The following is a 20,297-nucleotide window of genomic DNA, read 5'->3' as shown; positions in this document are numbered from 1 at the left end:
GGGAGCCTCTAGAATAGCCGCTTTAATGGCCATATTCGGGATTCCGTCTGGCCCCGGTGCCTTGCTCGCCTTCAGGGATTTAGCGATCTCAATGAGTTCCTCGTTTGTAACCGTCACTTCCTCCCCGACCTCGTAACCGCCGTCGCCCACGTTACTTTGGATGTTTGGTTTGAATGGAGGCCGACCATCCTACGCTACCCTACTAGCACAATTGTTATAAACTAGTTGTGGTAACCGATTAATAACTAATTGCAGTCATAAATAGGTTGCTGCAACCAGAAATAACAAAAATGTGCTACTTGGTATGGGTATGGTCTGCTAAACTGGAACGTCGGCCGTGGGACGACTCAGCGGCCTGGGGCCAGGGCCTCGGCTCGTGGCGCGGAAAGAGGTCCTCGATGATCCGCTCCAGCATCTCTGGCGATTGCTCTGCGGACGCCATCACGCCCTTGGTCTTTGCCATTATGACCCTGTAGACATCACTCCACGTGTTCGCATTGGCACTAGTACATAACCTTTCAAAGCAGGCTCGTTTACTAGCTTTTATCCCACTCTGAAGCGCTGCATATGCAGCAACAAGTGCTACTCGACATTCAGCCCTGCCTTCGTCCGAACGAGCTCTTTGCATAATTCTCCTCGCACGAAAGCACGCTCTGCGAAGTTCCGCAATTTAACCTGTCCACCAGTAAGCCGGTGACCTCCCATACCTAGGTCGACCTTTCCTAGGCATTGTAGCATCATATGCTCGTGACAGTATCTCAACCAAATGATCAGCCGCACTCTCTTCGGATCGCTTCCACCAATACTTCGGGATGGAAGTGTGATGTCTTCCATCCACGGGTGGTTAGAGTGTCGGCTCTACTCGCCGCCTCATTATCTGACCGATACCATAGCGGACCCCCTGATGGTCACTGTGAGTGTAGCCATTGTCTACTCTCCAGTCTCCGATCAGACCAGGACTACCGAATGTCACGTCGATGATAGACTCAGCACCATTCCCACTGAAGGTACTTGTGGTGCCGACGTTGGCCAGATCTACGTTGAGCTTTGCCAGAGCTTCAAGCAGAATCCGACCCCTATGGTTCGTGTGACGACTTCCCCACTCAACCGCCCAAGCGTTAAAGTCGCCCGCCACAACCACCGGCCTTAGACCAGTCAGCGCAACTGATACTCGGTCTACCATCCGCGTAAACTGCTCGATCGACCAACTCGGCGGAGCATAACAGCTGCAGTAGAACATTCCACCCACTTTGGCAACCGCAAATCCCTCGTCTGCAATTGACACAACCTCTTGAACCGGAAACCTGCTCGTCGTCCATATAGCCGCCGTCCCGGACCTATCCGAAACCCAGTTATCGTTTCCGGCAGGGATACGGTATGGGTCCGAGATGATGGCAATGTCCGTCAACGATTCAGTAACTGCATGATACAATAGCTGCTGAGCCGCGTAGCAGTGATTCAAGTTTCGTTGCGTTACCTGCACTACGCCCGTGTTTTAGTCGCCGGCGCGCCTGCCGGGCACTTTGGGCCTCCTGCTGTGTGCTTAGCGTCCCGTTGGCCGGTACATATCAGGCACTTGGGCGGCGCAGTACAGTCCCTCGCTATATGGCCCGCACCGCCACATCTCCTACACAGGTGGCTTCGGTCTGCCCCTTACAGCTCCAGGAGTTGTGCCCCCGCTCAAAACGCCGGAAGCAGGCCTCCGGCTACTGAACCCTTCAACTTAGCCACTTTCAGGGCTGCATTTCCGCCTACCAGTGGAAGTCTTATAGTTGCTACCTGGGTTCCCGCCGGTCCCTTACGCAGACGAACTGCCTCGGTAGTCACCACTACGTTACATTGCTCCTTGAGAGCTCGTGCTAGTTCGCTCGCTTCAGTGATCTCAGGTTTTTAAGCTGGAGAGTCATCTCGGGCGTTAGTGCGCGGATCTGTACGCTATCGCCGAGGACCTTTTCTAGCAGCACTTTGTAGGCAGAACCCTTCTTATTCTTCTTGGCATTCTTTTTGAGCTCAAGCATCATGTCGTCCGTGCGAGAGCGGCGGATACTCCGCACATTCGCGCCAAGGCCCTTCAACTGATCGTCCCGAAGCTTTGATCATGAGGATTCGCATTAACCATGGTTTCTGATTCAATTTACCTGCGGTTGGGAATATTAGTCCAACATTTATTTACGAGAACCACGGAGAACTCTGTGTGATGGCGCTCCCACAGTGGTTGGAGAATTCGTGAAAAAATGATTATTTGAACCGATGAACATCCCTTATGAACTCACACTATTCGGCCTTTTCAGCAATAATGCATACATCGGCAATGTTCACGAATCATCACGAATATAGCATCATTGTGAAGCATCATCGGAGTTTGTTCAAAAATTGAATATTGAACATTGAACGTGATCGATATAGGGGGTATAGGATGATCGGACGACACCTGAAAGAGTCCAAAATAGTATCGCCATGGAATGAGAACAGTTTAAACTAATGTTAGCTGCTTTATAAGCAGCAGAACGTGTTGTTTCGCACTTTTGCGATGCACACGATATTCGTATATTCAGCGATGCTATGAAGCGTGAAAGAATGAAAAAAAGCCAGAAAAAAGTTTGCAACGACCACGTTGGCGATCTTTTAGATTTCGAAACCACCATTTTGCACGCGTTATTCATCGGTGGACGAATTAGATTCGGATCGGTGGACTAGACCGATTATCTGGAATTCTGATAGCATCACAGCGATCTGGTAGCGACTGATCGTCTGGCGCTAAAGCTCGGTATTCAGAGACCCTGCTAGAATCATCTTTACACAATAAACCGGAAGCTTAAGATGAAGTGAGTAGCCATCACTGACATTGCAGTGCCTTGGTCGGATGAAGAGCTGAAGAAATGAAATGCATTTAAAAAAACAAAACTTTGTATCACCCTAATAGGTAGATTCACGGTCACACTAATAGTCTGGGCAATAAGATGCGCTGTATTTTAATAATAAACTTCTCCAAAAACATCACTCTTGAAAAATTACGCATTTTTTACGTAATAGCTAATGGTCGCGTTTTTGCAACTAGGCACCACTGTGCTGTGAATTGCCCTGATTGCAACACAGGAATCTTTACCGCGGCACTAGATGACCATTGTGAATCTGTAATATTGACAGGATATTTAAATTATTGTGAATGAAACCTTTAAAACAATTTCTGAAGAGATTTGCAACACTTGACAATATGTATGTTATATCGAGAAAATTTGTACGTTATATAGATTGACGTTGTATCGAGGGTACGTAATAACGAGGGTACGTTATATCGAAGTACCCCTGTATTTCTATCGTACATGATTGGAATTAGTTTATCTTAAACTTGTTTATACATTTCTATCATGTAGGTTTACCGTAAAATTAATCTTAGAATAATATCTAATCGATAAGTTCATAAATCACAAGATTTCATTTTGATCTGATAAACTTACGGAATTTTAAAACCGTACAAGTCGTCATAAATATACAAGTGAATGAACTTGTATCACAGTTTTATCTAAATCTCTACTATTCTTTCTTTTTTCCAGGCAACATCGGGTCAGGCCTTAAGCTATCCAAAGATTCTGGCGGTTCGGGAGAGGGCGGTGAAAACGGCGTCGACGCCGGCAGCGGAGAAAACGTCGCTCTGGCGATGACCACCCTCGGTCAGCTGAAAATCGCGTCCAAGAAAAGTTGCATCGACCGAGCGGATGCGGATCAACGTGAAACATGGTCCGGCAAGGTGGATTTCCTACTGTCGGTGATCGGGTTTGCTGTCGATTTGGCCAACGTCTGGAGGTTTCCGTATCTCTGCTACAAAAATGGAGGCGGTATGTAACTGTTCGGCAATAACCTATGCTTACATTTAATAACACACAAAACCTCTTGCACTGTACAAATGAAAAATGAACCTCAGTTTTTCGATTTAAATTCGCGTCCCTCCATATTTTACTTTTTCAGCGGTAGCTTCAAATTACGACTATCCTTCCATTCTGCCACTTGTTGCTATGTCCTTTCCGAGCCAGTGGCTTATTTAGCTGCCCTTTTGATGGGAACATTCCCACACAATCATTAGCTTTCTCACCACGGCTGCACAATCCGGCATGATTTGTAGCGGCAGTTCAGTTCATATCCGCATCAGGACCCCCTCTAAGAGAGTTGAGATTGTACGTGACAGATTTTGTGAGATTCATTTCCCGGTCGCGCACCCTCCAGTTATTTCTTGGTGCTAAGTTCTGCCGGAGAAGGGTATGACAAGAACGCTATGGCTGCGGTTTGCGGTACGGCGAGTACGTTCGAATCGGCTAACGGAGGTGTGGCACAAAGCCAAAGTTGAGTGGTGCCACTAAAAGAAAGCGGAAATTTCCTCTTTTCCTCTCTAATAGCGTCCTTTCCAGGCTCTGGTCCGGTGCTATACACGACTGCTGGAGGGCTTGTTTTCCCAACACATTGTCTCCCACTTGCTGCACCGCCACCGACCGCCATCGTCGTCGTCATCGTCTGTACCGGTTGATGTCTTTATTCTCTGTGTTCATTCAGCCGCGAATCCGTCTTCAGAGATTCCTCCACCACCACCACCGGCACCATTGCTTTGCGTAGTTCTCTGCCATAGGTTCTTAAAGAAATCATTCCGATTCTGAAGGATACTGTGTTAGATTATGTGTGAAGTCACTTTAACCGTTTCTCCACTTGGGTGTGCAACAGGCGACAATCAAAGCAGGATTTTTTTCTGTTGATCCCTGAGCTTCGTGGGTATTATAAATTATTATGGCTTTCAACGAGTGATAATGGATCTGCTCTTTTACCGTCACTCTCAATCCCCCTTTTGGAGCTGTATTCTAGATTTTATCCATGCGTCTTTCCGTAATGATTGCAGTTTCGAGGTGTTTTATTTTAAAATAGTATGTTTGCCTTGTGCTATACATTACAACAATACAATTTAAATCCATCTCAATGAAATTCTGTAGCGCTCTAATTCGTTAAAAAAATTATTTCTTAATTCGAAAACATTTGCAATTCAAATCATGGCACTGTGGGCAAAAAGGACGGAAAGCGGTCCTTTTTCGTGACGTCTTTTGCATTTATTTCAGACATTGCTGAATTTCGGAACTTTTGTTCTCATGAATGTCCCCGCCCCCATAAGCTGAAAGTGTCAAAAGTTAGTCATGGCTTAATAAAAATGGCAACTTTTTTTAGATAAGAGATAGAGACCTGATTTCTTCAGCGAAGTTGTAGAAAATGTAAAAGCAAGCACTCTGATTTGACAAAATGGCATTTCTATCTCTATCAGAAGTATTGTCTTCGTTTAAAATTAGTTTTTAATACATAACTTTTGCTGCATTTTACAAGAATATATTGTTCTATGCAGTTATAAAAGCACTCCAAATACACGTTTTTGCAAAAGGTCGCAAATCTCTAGGGATTTTCCTTCCTTCTACTTCCGAGATAGCCTCCCATATCGGTGCACCTGGAGATCACCATAACAGACCGATTCGCAAGTTGACTGCGTTTTAATTGATGGAAGGCACTTCAGAAGTAACATCGGCGTTAGAACCTATCGTGGCGCAAACATCGATTCTGACCACTACCTTTTGATGGTTAAAGCGCGCCAAATACTTTCCGCTGTTACCAACATTCGTCCGTCATGGTACAATCGGGAACGACTCGGCTAGCTGAAGTCGCTACTGAGAATGCGCAATGTCTTGTGGTAGTGCTACCGGATGAGGGAGAGCTAAACGAAGCCCCTCTCGAGCTCGAGGACTGCTGAGATAGCATTTAAGCAGCTATCAACAATGACGGAAGGGCCATTGCCATTGGGTTCGCTGAAAGGAGTCGACGTAACGACTGGTTCGACGAGGAATGCTAGAGGATACGAAGACGACAAACTAAGTTTTTCCGAGACAAGAAGCGCCATCTGGAAGAAATGGAGTGCGAGGACATGTAAGAGCTGTATCGTTCTCAGAAAAGGCGTTAATTTTACAAGAAATTCAACGTATCCCGTAAAGGCTGTGTACCCTGAACCGAAACATGTCATGATAAAGACGGAGGTAGCTTGTCAGATGAACGTAAGATGATCGAAAGGTGGAAGCAGCACTACAATGAGCACCTGAATGGCGCGGAGACGGAATACCAAGACAGTAGCGGGAATTGTAACATGTGTGATGTGACCATGTCCCACAGTAAATGTAATTAACTTATCGTTAAAAAAATTATATTTTGTATTTTTTCAATGTTAAGAGTTAGGAAAAATAATTGTTAGTTTTTAAGATAAAATTCCCTAGCGAGACGCCGCGGTTACCAATGGCTCGAACGCACAGATCGCCCGGGAGCAAAAGAGTCATGTAAAGCTTGAAAGTTCCAGATAAGCCTGCTAGAGGGCGTAACTAGCGAATTGAAAAGAAATCGGGGGCTTTTTGGTGTGAGAGCCGAAGCGATCGGACGTGTCTCCGCTGTTCGGTGCCATTCCGTGCTCCCACGTGGTCATCCAATTGGAAGTGAGAACCAAATTAAAGGTCGATCTGCCATACCGTTTTCCGTGTGTAATCCGCATGGCCGTCGGCTGTCTTGTAATAACCCGGGCATCAGTTTGCCGTGAAACGAGTGCGCGACCGTAAAACTCCACCCAAACCAATGCTAGCTAAGAATTGTGCACGTGTCCGGGCTATCGGACGTGCATATCGAAATCGAGGAGGTCTCAAAGTGAATTTCCGGCCGAGGCCGGTGTGATCGGATTGAGTCCAGCATAAAAATCGGTGTATCGCGAGTGGATCCCCGCCCCGTCAGTTTCATTGCCGTCCGTATCATAGCATATCCGTGCATAAATTCGGAACAGTGCGTTTTATACACCACGTGTTAGTGCCTTACGTACACGGGCTCAAGTGGAACCCGCACGTCCACGATACAGCTAGTGCGCGAACAATTGTTAAGGTCAGCGTGCCTCACCCTCCAGTCAAGCGTCGATCCAGGCCTAGGAACCGAAGAGCGTCCGGGGAAAGTGTAACCTGATTAAGATCGTTAAATTGGGCAGCCCCCTGGGATTCAATGGTAAATCTACATGCTCGAGTCTAGCCATAATTGAACCCGAACTTAAAGAATGACATATCTAATATATCTAATATACAAGAAGGGCGACAAGTTTGAATGTGAGAACTATCGAGCGATCACCATTCTCAACGCCGCCTATAAAGTGCTTTCTCAGATCAGATTTCGCCGTCTATCGCTGCTAGAGGTTAGATTTGTGGGAAGTTATTAAGCTGGTTGTGTGGATGAGTGATCGACAACGGTCCAAATAAATACTGCGACAGATTCTCCAAAAGCGTCGCGAGTACCAAGTCCTTACGCACCACCTATTCATAGATTTCAAGGCCGCCTACGATACTATCGAGCGTGAAGAGTTATGGAAAATTATGGATGAAAACGGCCTTCCCGGGAAATTGACGATGGATGGTGTACAGTGCTGAAGGCCTCAGCGAGGATTTCGGGCGCGTTATCAAGCACGCAGAGGACTTCGACAAGGCGATGGTATTTCCTGCCTCCTGTTCAACAGCGCGCTAGAAAATTTTAAGAAACGTGCTGCCTATGACATACGGGCAGGATCTTTAATAAATCTAGCCAATTTATCTGTTCCGTTGACGATATCATCTCTTCAGTTGGGTACTCTTACCCACTACGTCCATTATTTTAAACTATTGTGGTATGCCCAATTTTTTTACTGTACGCTTCAAACTTACCTATCACTTATTAAGGAAGTGATAGGCTAGTAACTGGAGCGAGACAGGTGTTTATCAGGGATGACTTGGATTATGAACCTTGTTACCCTGATCGGCGATGCAAACCAGATCTGACCAGATTTGACATGCTGTAGTCTGCGTCCTATTAGTGTTCCACAATTGCACGTTGACGACATGGATATTGTCGGAAAGACGTTCTAGGCGGTTGCTGAGTAGTATACTAAGCTGAAACAAGAAGCACTCAAGGGTTGAATTAGTGGTGAATACATCTAATACCAAATACCTGTTAGCAGGAGGCACTGAACGCTATCGAGCTCGCGTAGGCAACAGTAGTAGTAGACGAGGACGAGTACGAGATGGCGGACAAATTTGTATATCGTAATATGTAGACACATTCTTGCCGGAAGTCGTGCTTCCGGACTCCATAAGACCCTCAACCTTAGGGCCTCAGGTCTGGTAAGCTTCAGACCCATACCAAATGAATCATGTATAAAACGCTAATAAGACCGGTAGTCCTTTACGGGCACGATAGGTAACCAATGGTGGACGGAGACTCGTAAGCACTGGCTGTTTTTAACGTCGTGTGCTTAGGACTGTGTATAGAAAAGAAGGATGAACCACGAGCTGGTGCAGCTGTTCGGTGAATCCAATATCCAGAAAGTCACTAAAGCTGGAAGGGTACAATGGGTGGGAGCCCGCAAAAATGACATTCGTCTCGTATTCGGTTGGTATTAGAAGGAGAGGTGCGCAGCATGCAAGATGGTTAAACCAAGTGGAGCAAGACCTGAAAAGTATGGAGTATTCGAGAAATTAGAGATGAACAGCCATGGACCGAGTTTGTTGGCGGGACATTGTTATTCAGATGAAATCCTAAAAGTCACCGCACTAAGATAAGTAAGTAACGTAAGAAATGGCTTGTGATTAAAATCTGCTAGTGATTATTGCTTAATTTGGTAACCAGCAATAAGAGACAAAAAAAATTCGAATTGCCAGGATATTTGTGGGTAGTCGATCTGTGAACCTAAGTTTTGCCTTTCTACTATATAAATATATAGTATAAAGGTATAGAAATCACTTGGAAAACCGGAAATGGAAAGAAGGTCCTGCGGGCCGAATGTTATATACCATTCGACTCAGTTTCGAAAACTGAGCATTTTCTGTGTGTGTGTATGTATGTGTGTGTGTGTGTGTGTGTGTGTGTGTGTGTGTGTGTGTGTGTGTGTGTGTGTGTGTGTGTGTGTGTGTGTGTGTGTGTGTGTGTGTGTGTGTGTGTGTGTGTGTGTGTGTGTGTGTGTGTGTGTGTGTGTGTGTGTGTGTGTGTGTGTGTGTGTGTGTGTGTGTGTGTGTGTGTGTGTGTGTGTGTGTGTGTGTGTGTGTGTGTGTGTGTGTGTGTGTGTGTGTGTGTGTGTGTGTGTGTGTGTGTGTGTGTGTGTGTGTGTGTGTGTGTGTGTGTGTGTGTGTGTGTGTGTGTGTGTGTGTGTGTGTGTGTGTGTGTGTGTGTGTGTGTGTGTGTGTGTGTGTGTGTGTGTGTGTGTGTGTGTGTGTGTGTGTGTGTGTGTGTGTGTGTGTGTGTGTGTGTGTGTGTGTGTGTGTGTGTGTGTGTGTGTGTGTGTGTGTGTGTGTGTGTGTGTGTGTGTGTGTGTGTGTGTGTGTGTGTGTGTGTGTGTGTGTGTGTGTGTGTGTGTGTGTGTGTGTGTGTGTGTGTGTGTGTGTGTGTGTGTGTGTGTGTGTATGTAACGCTTTTAATCTCACTCACTTTTCTCGGAGATGGCTGGACCGATTTTAATGTTCTTAGTGTCAAATGAAAGGTCTAGGTGTCCCATTGGTCGCTATTGAATTTCATTTTGATCGAACTTTTAGTTCAAAAGTTATGTATAAAAATACGAAAAATATGGGACTTCATTATCTCATAGATCCCTTAGCCGATTTGAACAAAATTGATTGCATATGAAAGAGGAGTCTTACAAACCCTTAACTTCCAAATTTCATGATGATTGGACTTGTAGTTTGAAAGTTACATAAAGAAATGTGAAAAAATAGTATTTAAAACATATTTTTGTAACATTTAAGAATTAATTCAATGAAAAACATCACACATTTTATTATTATTTGAAAATTACTGCTGAGATCTATCAAACGAAACCGAGTTATTTAAAATCGGACGGTTCATTCAAAAGTTATTCAAACTTTAACACTTAAGCACCGTATATTGAACCGTTAAAACGTGTGAAATCAAATCATATCAATCAAATGTTGGTTGTATTCAATGTGTGTGATGTATGTATGTGTGTATGTATGTATGTATGTATGTATGTATGTATGTATGTATGTATGTATGTATGTATGTATGTATGTATGTATGTATGTATGTACGTATGTATGTATGTGTGTATGTATGTGTGCAAGTGATTACTATTTGCAATTTTTAAATTTGCATTGAAATTCAAGAAAAGTGAGAAACAGGTCAATTGTCTGAAGTTTTTGAAGCCTCTTAGTGGAATACGAACTCTGAAATTAAAGAAAAGAAAAAACTTTTACCGACTAAATTCCACTATTTATTATTTATTCGCGACAGATACGTATACGCTTTGAAATAAGACAGTGATGAAGCCTGCACGTCGTAGGCGAACTACGTATCTGTCGCAAATAAATGTTAAATAGTGGGATTCAATCGAAAATTTTTTTCTTTTCTGTGATTTCAGATTTCAATTGTCATTTTCTTCACTTGCTGTTACTAACAATTGTACAAGAAAAGCAAAAAGCGGAGAAAAGCAGTTAATTTAAGTATATAAGTATAGTGGTGTATAGGATCAAAATACTAGTGAGTTGATTTTTCCAAATAAATTTATACAAATTTCATACAAATTTTGCGCATTATTAGATGCTCTTTTCAATCCATAGATACTAGAGCTTAGAAATGTTATATGAAAAATAGGAAGTAAACGTTGCACGGTAGTAACTTTGTAAGATTTGTTTTCGTTAGTGACATTTTAAAGGACAGATGTCTTATGTCATATATCATGTTTTAATAAATAAATCAAAAATGACAAGCACTGGAAATCATATCGATAATATTTCTCATTCTCAAGCATGTTTATGGCGCAGTTTTTGTACTATTTTTCGATCTCATCTTGTTTTCCTAACCCTCTGACATTGTAAAAACGATGCGATCAAGCTAATCAAGCTATCTTTTCATGAAAGTACATTCAAAAGAAGCTCAAGTTTTGATTTTCATGCAAAAATAATTATCTGAAGGAGCGCCAGCTAAGAAAAAGTTCAATTTCTTTTTTTCATACTAATGCTCAGTTATTTTTTCTAATTCAGATATATTGCAAAATTGAAGCCAAGCAAACTAATAGTAAAATTTTGAGATTAATCATTTTGTTGTCGATATCCTTTTTCTTCAAATGCGAAGTATAATAATAATTTGTCTGAACTCTTGTTTTTCAAAGATGCTAACTTTTGAACGTATGGTATTAATATCAAAAAATCTGCTATGAACACATATTTCATATTGTCAATTCAAAACAAGTTTCGTATGTGGCTCTGAAGCCCGAAAGTTAAGGCCGACCGATTATAAAACTAAATAAGGTGTTACAAGTATTTACGCACCCAAGGAAAGAAAATTTAATTATTCTACGCAATACGTTAGGAATTTTACTGGCAAATAAGGATTTTGAGGAATACGGAACGGATATTTAAAAATATAGTCAAGTTAATTATACATAGATGTTCCTGAGAAATTAAATAATGATTAATGTGGCAGTAGAAAGGCTAGGTCACGCCGCTAGGTGGATTAATTCGGGTTTTTTGAATATAACGTCGCTATGTATATCACACAAGGCTTAGCAAGTGCAAATTGATTTAATTCACAATAATTAGAAAGCAGCGTTTGATCGACCATAGTCTGTACTCTATTGAATATTTTTGCAAATAACTTTGTTACTAAAACTCTAGTGGTCTATACACAGGGATTTGCATACATCAAGTTCAGTTTATACTTAGGTAACAACAGCCTATGCATACAAGTTGTTTCCTGCTTTTCTTCTAATTTCACTTGCTTCTCGAGTGTTCCTCAAGGAAAGAACGTGGAACATTTATGGTTCATGTCGTTATTTGAACAAAAATGCTTCGTTATTTTGAACAGGCACCTGGATTTGTTTTTTAGTAGACAAATTGATTTTAAAAAATTGCGCAAAAACTAGTTTTATTTTGATTTGCAACAAAGCTGGGCATTATCACTGTTTAAGAAATCACTGTTTAAGTGCAAACATTTCTCCTACTCGACTCCACTATGCAAAACTCGACCTACGAAGATGGAGAATATCCGATGGAATGCCAATTCAAACACTAATTTTAAAATTTTCTTAACCAGTGAACGACTTCATGTTCCGATAATGCAGTGGAGACGCATGGTGTTTTATTTTTATCTATAAAGTAACAAATATTTTAGGTAAGAAACAGATAATCTTGATTTCTTATTAATAAAAATATTCGTTCACATATAAGTAAAATCAAAAATGGGTATTTTTGGAGCAGAAAAGGTTTGCCAAAAGCCAATAGCCAATGAGCAAAGCCATGATAAAAACAAAATGGTGGTAAAAAAATACTTCAACGGAAATACTTGAAATACATAAAAGGACTCCAACGGAGTACATATTGAACTATACAATATGAAAATAAGTGAGAAAATTCTATTCAACATTTTTATCCGTGTTTCACCTTCACAGTGAGTCTATCTTAAATCGATTCTCATACAACATTGACAATGATCATCATTTTCTTAGTTGAAAATGAAATGAACAAGCGAGAACAACTCAGCTTGTGCAAACCGATTCAATTCGTCCCGGTTCCTATCATCCCCCCACCGTTATTCGTTCAACACCCTTTTATTTCATTTTCAAAGCTCTCTTATTCCCGGCACTTTCAGCTTTTCACAAGTTGCTGTTTTGAAAATTTATACCATCATTGTTAACCATCCGCTTTTCCCGCTTCATCGGCTGGGGCCATGTAGTGACTCTCAGACAGGGGACAGTACCTACCGCGACAGAACCAAGCCCATTTCCTTGAGATTTTGCTGTCTGCTTTGCTGCTTTTGACTTTCATGGCACTGCCATTAGTGTAACCTTCTTCGGTGATTGCTTTCTATTTTTCACACACTATTACACACGCGTAAAAAGCGTCCATTTGATGAAGGAAATAATGAAACCACTTTACCGCGCTTCTCACGAAGCGTGCTGTGTGGCACATAGATGGAAAATCTTAACTAATCCTGTTAGTGACCCCAACCCGTTCCGTTCAAAAGTTCAACTTTCTACAAGAAAGCTTTCAAAAGTCCCATATCGTTAGAAACAATTGATTCAAATATAAAATTATATTTTATTTCTTTTGACAGGCGCTTTCCTAGTTCCCTACATAGTGATGCTCCTGGTTGGTGGAATTCCTCTATTCTACATGGAGCTAGCATTAGGTCAGTTCAACAGAAAAGGTGCCATTACTTGCTGGGGTCGACTGGTTCCTCTCTTCAAAGGTATGCTGTCAAAGAAAAAAAACCATTTTCCGATGACGTTTAAACGTACTTCATTACCCGTTCCATTTCAGGTATTGGCTATGCGGTCGTACTTATTGCCTTCTACGTTGACTTTTACTATAATGTCATCATTGCCTGGTCCTTGCGATTCTTTTTCGCATCCTTTACGAGTCACCTGCCCTGGAAGCTGTGCGATAACACATGGAATACAATATTTTGCAAAACATTCGAATTTGGTGGTCCGAATCGGACCATAGCAGCTGCAACTGATGCCTTTAACGGTACGCTGACCAACGTCACCACCGTGGTTATCAACGAAACAAGATTTGCATCGGCTGCTTCGGAGTATTTCAAGTAAGTTATTTAACAGAATTTCAAATCTAAATCATTAAATTGACTCGTATTTTTTCAACAGTCGCTACATCCTGGAGCTGGACAAGAGTGATGGAATTCACGATCTTGGCACCATAAAATGGGACATGGCACTTTGCCTGCTGGCCGTCTATCTGATTTGTTACTTTTCACTATGGAAGGGAATCAGTACTTCCGGGAAGGTCGTCTGGTTCACAGCCTTATTCCCATACGCCGTACTACTAATTCTGTTGATAAGAGGCATTACCCTGCCCGGATCGGCAACTGGTATTCAGTACTATCTGAGCCCAAACTTCGACGTGATATACAAACCGGAGGTGTGGGTTGATGCTGCAACACAGGTTTTCTTTTCGCTGGGACCGGGTTTCGGAGTGCTGCTAGCGTATGCTTCCTACAATAAATATCACAACAATGTCTATAAGTATGTTAGTGCGATTTTCTTCGTTAGATTGGTAATCTAAGTCTATGTCATGATGTTTCAGGGATGCACTATTAACCAGTTGCATAAATTCAGCAACCAGTTTTATTGCTGGATTCGTGATTTTCTCGGTGCTTGGATATATGGCACATGCAAGTGGACAAAACATCGAAGCTGTTGCTACTGAAGGACCGGGACTGGTATTCGTGGTGTACCCAGCAGCGATTGCCACCATGCCTGGCAGTACCTTTTGGGCGTTGATCTTTTTCATGATGCTGCTAACGTTGGGATTGGACAGTTCGGTAAAATGGCAAAAAAGTTTAGTTGATAAAAAAATACAAAAATACTACACAGCTGTTTTTCATTTTAGTTTGGTGGATCGGAAGCGATCATCACGGCTTTGAGTGATGAGTTCCCAAAAATTGGACGAAATCGAGAGATTTTTGTCGCTTGCTTGTTTACCTTATACTTCTTTGTTGGGTTGGCTAGCTGTACTCAAGGAGGATTCTATTTCTTCCAACTTCTGGATCGATATGCAGCAGGCTACTCGATATTGATTGCGGTTCTTTTTGAGTCCATTGCCGTTTCATGGATATATGGTAAGTTATATTTCAGCACTGTTCGTAATCGTCATGATTGCCCAGATTCATAATGATACAGGTCTATATAGGTAGTTGGTCGATTTTCGATATTCTCTTGACTAAATTGAATTCATTGGATTCTTCTGCGACGAAGAATTCCACTAATATTCATTGGTATATTCCAGTTCATTTGTAATAAGTATTTCAAAAGCCCGTTGAATTTAAATTTATTTAGATTTGACTTTCCCTTTATGCGGGTTTCAAGCTTTTCGAAATATACGTCCACGTACTATTAATGGAGAAAAAGCAAACATCTCAAAGAACCAACATGATTTTTTCCCAGATAGATCTACAACAACGAATCTAGCCTAGTACACTTTGCATTGCATTAGGTTCATAAACATAAGAGCCCACGTAGATACCGGATAAAAGCGGCATTTGATAGTATGAACTACTCTACTTTATCGATAAAAATCGTACTCCTTGTGCTTCACCCGCCATAGTAAAATGGTCCAGGTCGTACCTTATTGGTCACACCTAATCTGTAAAATCATGAATCATGAAATTTTGCCAACTGCTCGGGCGTACCACAAGGGAGTAACCTGGGCCCATCATTATTTTCATTGTTCCTTAACAATGCTATGTAATACCATCAGGCCTTTTCCTTATCTGCGTTGGCGGTCTGAAACTTTACCTTGTTATACGTTCGACAGCAGATAGCATCGAACTACAGCGGCATCTACATAATTTTCACGAAACGTATCTTTAAAAAAACATTTCAAATCAGAATAATATACCTTTCTGAATTTTTGATATGTTAGTTCCTTTACTTATCTTTTTTGTGATTTTTCGGTAACAATCCGATTATTGAATCAGTGCCGGATGCGTCTCCACGTTTATCTGTCTAGGGCTGCCATTCTAATACTCGTGTTGTTCTAGCATCCTCGCCTATAGCCCCTATCCAATGGAAACGGGCCCTGTCTCGAAATTGTTGGTCTTTGTGGTGTTCTCTGCTGAACATGAGTTTTGCTGGTCGCTCCTCTGGCATCCTTATTACACGGGTACCAGTACCGAGTTACCGAGTACCAGGAGGATTAGCGTCTTCTAGCACACGAGTTTCCAATGGAGTTGCACACAACGGGACCTCAGCTGGCTACGCAATCCATAGAAGGCTCTGTTTGTAACCGTAATCTGCCATACTTCACGGATCACATCGTTGTTGCATGTCACATATGTACTTTCAACATAATATAAGTATTTTATAGTATGTTAGGAGCCGTGAAGCGGTCACTGAAGCAAAACTTATAGGTTCGTAGTTCGTTCCTTTTTATCATACTGGAAGATACGCGGATTGTATCAAGCTGTAATGCGCGGCAATTATAAGCGAATTCATTCCCAACTCTCCTCTCAGGCCCTGAAATACCTCTAGGGTTTGCGGATAACGTTGATATCGTCGGGGTTAACCATAAGGATGTGAAATAATCGTGTAAGATCTTATGAACGAAGCTGCGAGGATAGAAATTTTAAACTCTGCAAACGAATTATATGGTTGCTGCTGGTAGAAGGCGTGGTAACCCTTCGGGCCTGGGCGATACCTTTGAACACTTATACTTCTACCAGCAAAGAGTCGGGGTGGCTCTTGCCGTATCAAGAATTCCTCTCAACTGTAGTCGGTCCTGGGCCACTCACCGCCAATTCGTCGAGCGGCTCGACACATGCAAGTCGGCTTCAACCTGATTCAACGGATTTCATTGCACAGTCGTCCGGCATCTCTGCGACTGAACCGACGCACCGTAGACTTCCAACTTTCGCCAGTTGTACGCTGGAAATCTCTCCAAGTAGTGCTTGCAACTCGTGGTTCATACAACTACGCCACTCTCCGGTTTCTGTTTGTACTCCATCAAAAATAGTTCCTTCAAATGCGGCAAGTTACACGTATGTCTTCCGTAAGCAAAGTTACAGTCTCAAGTCCGTAGAGAACTATCGTTCTTAGTACGTTTTGTACATCGTCTGCTATGTGCGGCGGCGTATGCTGCTTGATCGAAGCGTCTTGCGGAAGGAAAAGTAGGCTCGACTTCCAGCTTGAATGCGTCGTTGAATCTCCTTAGTCGCATCATTGGCGGCGGTAACCAGAGATCCCAAATATACGAACCCATCAATCACTACTAGTTCATCACCGTTAATAGCCGCTGTCCGTGTGAACCAAACGTTTTTTTTCTGGAGCCTCTTCCTACCATTAATTTGGTTTTCGACGCATTGCAATGCATCGATTTGTACCAATCCTCTTAGGCTCCGTTTTTAGTCTGACGTAGATTGCCTCTGCTGTCCCAAGGTTTCTAGTAACGATGTCGAGGTCGTCTGCTAAGGCTATGAGTTGGCTAATTTTGCTGAAGATCGTCCTTCTTGTTTCGACGCCCGATTGCCGGATCACACCATCAATAGTGATGTTGAATAATATACAGGACAGTCCAGCCTCTTGCCGTAACCCTCTGTGCGATTCGATAGGACTCGAGCATGTTTCCGAAATACGAACGTAACACATCACTTGCTCCAGGGTAGTCGCGTCAGTTTGTCCGGCAACCAGTACCCCTGCATTATCTGCCATAGCTATTCCCGCTCGACTATATCGTATGCTGCCCTGAAATCCACGAAAATATGATGCGTGGACATGTTGTACTTCCGACATTTCTGGACGATTTGACGGAGAGTAAAAATTTAATCCACAGTAGCACGGGCCTCTATAAAGCCCGTCTTGTACTGTCCTACGGATTTCCTTGCTAGTGGGGACGATGTAACGAAATTTGGGAGACCATCTCGTAGGCGCCGTTAACCAGCGTAATGACGCGGCAATAACAGTAATCTGGTCGATCGCCCTTTTTGCAGCTGGGACAAACTACACTTTCTACCCACTCCTCAGGTAGTTTCTCCTACTCTCAAATCCTTGAAATTATCCAGTGAAGTGCCGTTGCTAACGATTCGTGGTCATTTTTGTAGAGTTCTGCCTCGAGTCGGCCCTTTCCGGGGTTCTATTATTCTTCAACTGACCAATTTCTCGCTGGATCTCTTCGAGATCGGGAGCAAACACGCTGTTATCTTCTGTTATTTCGTCGTTAAGATGCTCATCGAAGAACTGCTTCCACCTGTCCACCTGTTCCACTCTTAGAACTAGAGCGTCTCATTAGCCTGGAATAGTTGCTCTAGGTCTTCACGGTCTTTGTCCTCCTACTGGTGGTTTTTCTTCCTCTGGATCGTAGGCAAATCATTTCGCGCTTGTCGATACTTGCACAATTCTCCCTCATAACAATGTTTAGATAGTTTTTCCAGATACATTTGAAGTGATCTGTGAAGTAAAATACCAACTAAGGTCCAGTAGCCTACAACTCCGTACGAAATTCGTGCTCTATAAGACGCTAGTTCTCCTGGTACTCTACGGCCATGCAGCGCAGCGTGGACGTTGAAGGAAAAAAAATGCGGTCAATTCTTAGTAGCAAATTATAAGGAGGAGTATGGCGTTGCGTTACGAGAAAAGGTAGTCGTTTATTTAGTCATATTCCAACTACTTATGGTTTCCTGTTATGATATGAGGCCGTATGAATAAAACAGTTAGAGCAAACTCTCCCATAAGATTTACACGGGAAAAGCAAAGCAAACTGTTTTATTCATACGGCCTATTATCTTCGCTGCAGAGTGGCAAATTATAACCGTTATGTCAAAAATTGCAGTTAAATTGAAAACTTGAAATTATAAGCAATACACAATTCTAGCACTAGCGCAGGTATTTCTAAACACTTCTCATTAAAGTATGTAGATTGGATAATTTTACAATAATTTAATATTTGTGCACAATACGGTCAATACGGTCTATGGTTTTCGGGATTACCTACGAATGGCCGAAACACAAACGGTCGAAATTACAAATGGCATAATATGTCTAATGCCCGAATCACCAAAAGCCGAACGTCATATTCGGCCGAAAATATTCACAGCTTTCAACCTGCAAAAACGTGGGGTACACGCTGTCCTTACTCGCAGTCGCTCGTTCTGACTTAGCTAAGGGATAATCCCTACTAGTCAGTAAACCTAGGAAAATGCATGCACCTAAATAGAAGTGGTTTCTGCAGGGCGGCTGCCTCCGTGATTCGGCCTTTCGTGATTCGGCCTTCTGTGACTGCTGTTGGAATTCGGCCATTTGGATTTCGGCCATTCGTGATTCGGCCATTTGTGTTTCGGCCATTCGGTACCAGCCCGGTTTTCAATATTTGATTTCAGTGCGATTTGTTCACATTGTGTTGTCTCCTATTCGGACGATTTATTCGTGAAAATAATAAACAAAACTCAAAACAATTTCGTCACATATCACTATTGGGAGAGGCCGAACTTCATCCAGAAATAATCGGAATGCCGAATGCGTAAAGATGAGCAGAACGTGGCATTAATTTTGATGCAAGACTACGTCTTGCGGGAAAGTAGAATGATATTCCAAAAAATCTAAAAATTGTAAGCGTTTCGGAAAGTCATTAAGCTAATAACTTGGCGATTTCCTAATCGAATTTTAATATTTTTGCATCAATTGATCAAGAAATCTATTAAAACCATTTTAAGATTCGAAATTGATACGCTTTATCATCATTCTAACCATTTCAGGGACACAGCGATTCTGCGACGACATTCGGGACATGATTGGTTTTGCTCCCGGCGTCTACTGGCGGGTTTGTTGGAAGTTTGTCGCACCTCTATTTCTGCTGTTCATCATCATCTACGGTCTGATCGGATACGAACCGTTAAGTTACGAAGATTACGTTTATCCACCGTGGGCAAACGTGCTGGGTTGGTGTATCGCCGGTTCATCCATGATCATGATACCGCTGATGGCGTTCTACAAGTTGGTTGTGACTCCGGGATCCTTCCGACAGGTTTGTAATGCATCGTTTTTTCGGGCCTAAGGTGAGTTAATCTTAATTCGTCTGTTCTACTATTCCTCAGCGACTGAAGACACTGACTACGCCCTGGCGTGACCAGCAACTGGCCGTTAATGGAGTTACGACGGAACCCGCGCAAGTTCGGCTTACCAACTCAGACGAAGGCGAGGAGGTTTGAGTGCAAACATTTTCGCTAAAGTTTGATATCTACTTTGTTTGAATGCGTCTAGATTTAGGTCAAGCTATACATTGTTGTTCGTTTCAACTTGCAGGGTTTTGCTTTTGATAAATAAATCTCGAGAGTCGTGTGGGTTGAGACAAGAGATAGCTGTAAACCGTTATAAAGATTATATACGAATTTTGCACTAGAGTATACGGATCAGTGTCTAAACACCACTCCTGGAGTGGACATTCGCTATCGGAAAAGCGCTAGATACTCGTTATAGCTTATAGAATTAAGCTCAGATGCTGTGTAGATAATAGATCATAATGATTTCATGAACAGAATTTGAAGGTGGGGACAGCAACAAGCGAATTAAATCGTTTATTAGCGATACTGACAAACAATGTAGATTTATGCAGCTTTCCCGACCGGTGAATGGATTGTACATAAATCATACCATGGCTGTCGGAAGCGTTAAATTAAAAAAGAAATCACAAGCCTTTTTTGTTGGCAGGTTGCAATCTGCGAGGTGATTACTATTTTTATATGGCCGTTGATGATAGATTAGCCAGAAGGAT

At 42.5% G+C, this 20,297-nt stretch overlaps 1 protein-coding gene across 1 annotated transcript in view; it reads left to right on the top strand.

Moving 5' to 3' along the window:
* Positions 1-19,765, top strand: part of LOC128738625 (sodium-dependent dopamine transporter) — a 63,059-nt gene extending 43,294 nt beyond the window's left edge. Inside the window, exons 2-9 of the mRNA XM_053833912.1 lie at positions 3,555-3,836; positions 13,132-13,266; positions 13,338-13,620; positions 13,682-14,059; positions 14,121-14,358; positions 14,427-14,655; positions 19,282-19,550; positions 19,621-19,765. Coding sequence (XP_053689887.1) covers positions 3,555-3,836; positions 13,132-13,266; positions 13,338-13,620; positions 13,682-14,059; positions 14,121-14,358; positions 14,427-14,655; positions 19,282-19,550; positions 19,621-19,734 — 1,928 coding nt within the window. The 3' untranslated portion in view covers positions 19,735-19,765. The remainder of the gene's footprint in view (positions 1-3,554; positions 3,837-13,131; positions 13,267-13,337; positions 13,621-13,681; positions 14,060-14,120; positions 14,359-14,426; positions 14,656-19,281; positions 19,551-19,620) is intronic.
* The last annotated feature ends 532 nt before the right edge of the window (positions 19,766-20,297 follow it).

This window comes from Sabethes cyaneus, chromosome 2 (genome assembly GCF_943734655.1).
Source record: "Sabethes cyaneus chromosome 2, idSabCyanKW18_F2, whole genome shotgun sequence".
Classification (NCBI taxonomy): Eukaryota; Metazoa; Arthropoda; class Insecta; order Diptera; family Culicidae; genus Sabethes; species Sabethes cyaneus.
This window is presented reverse-complemented; position numbering and strand designations above follow the sequence as displayed.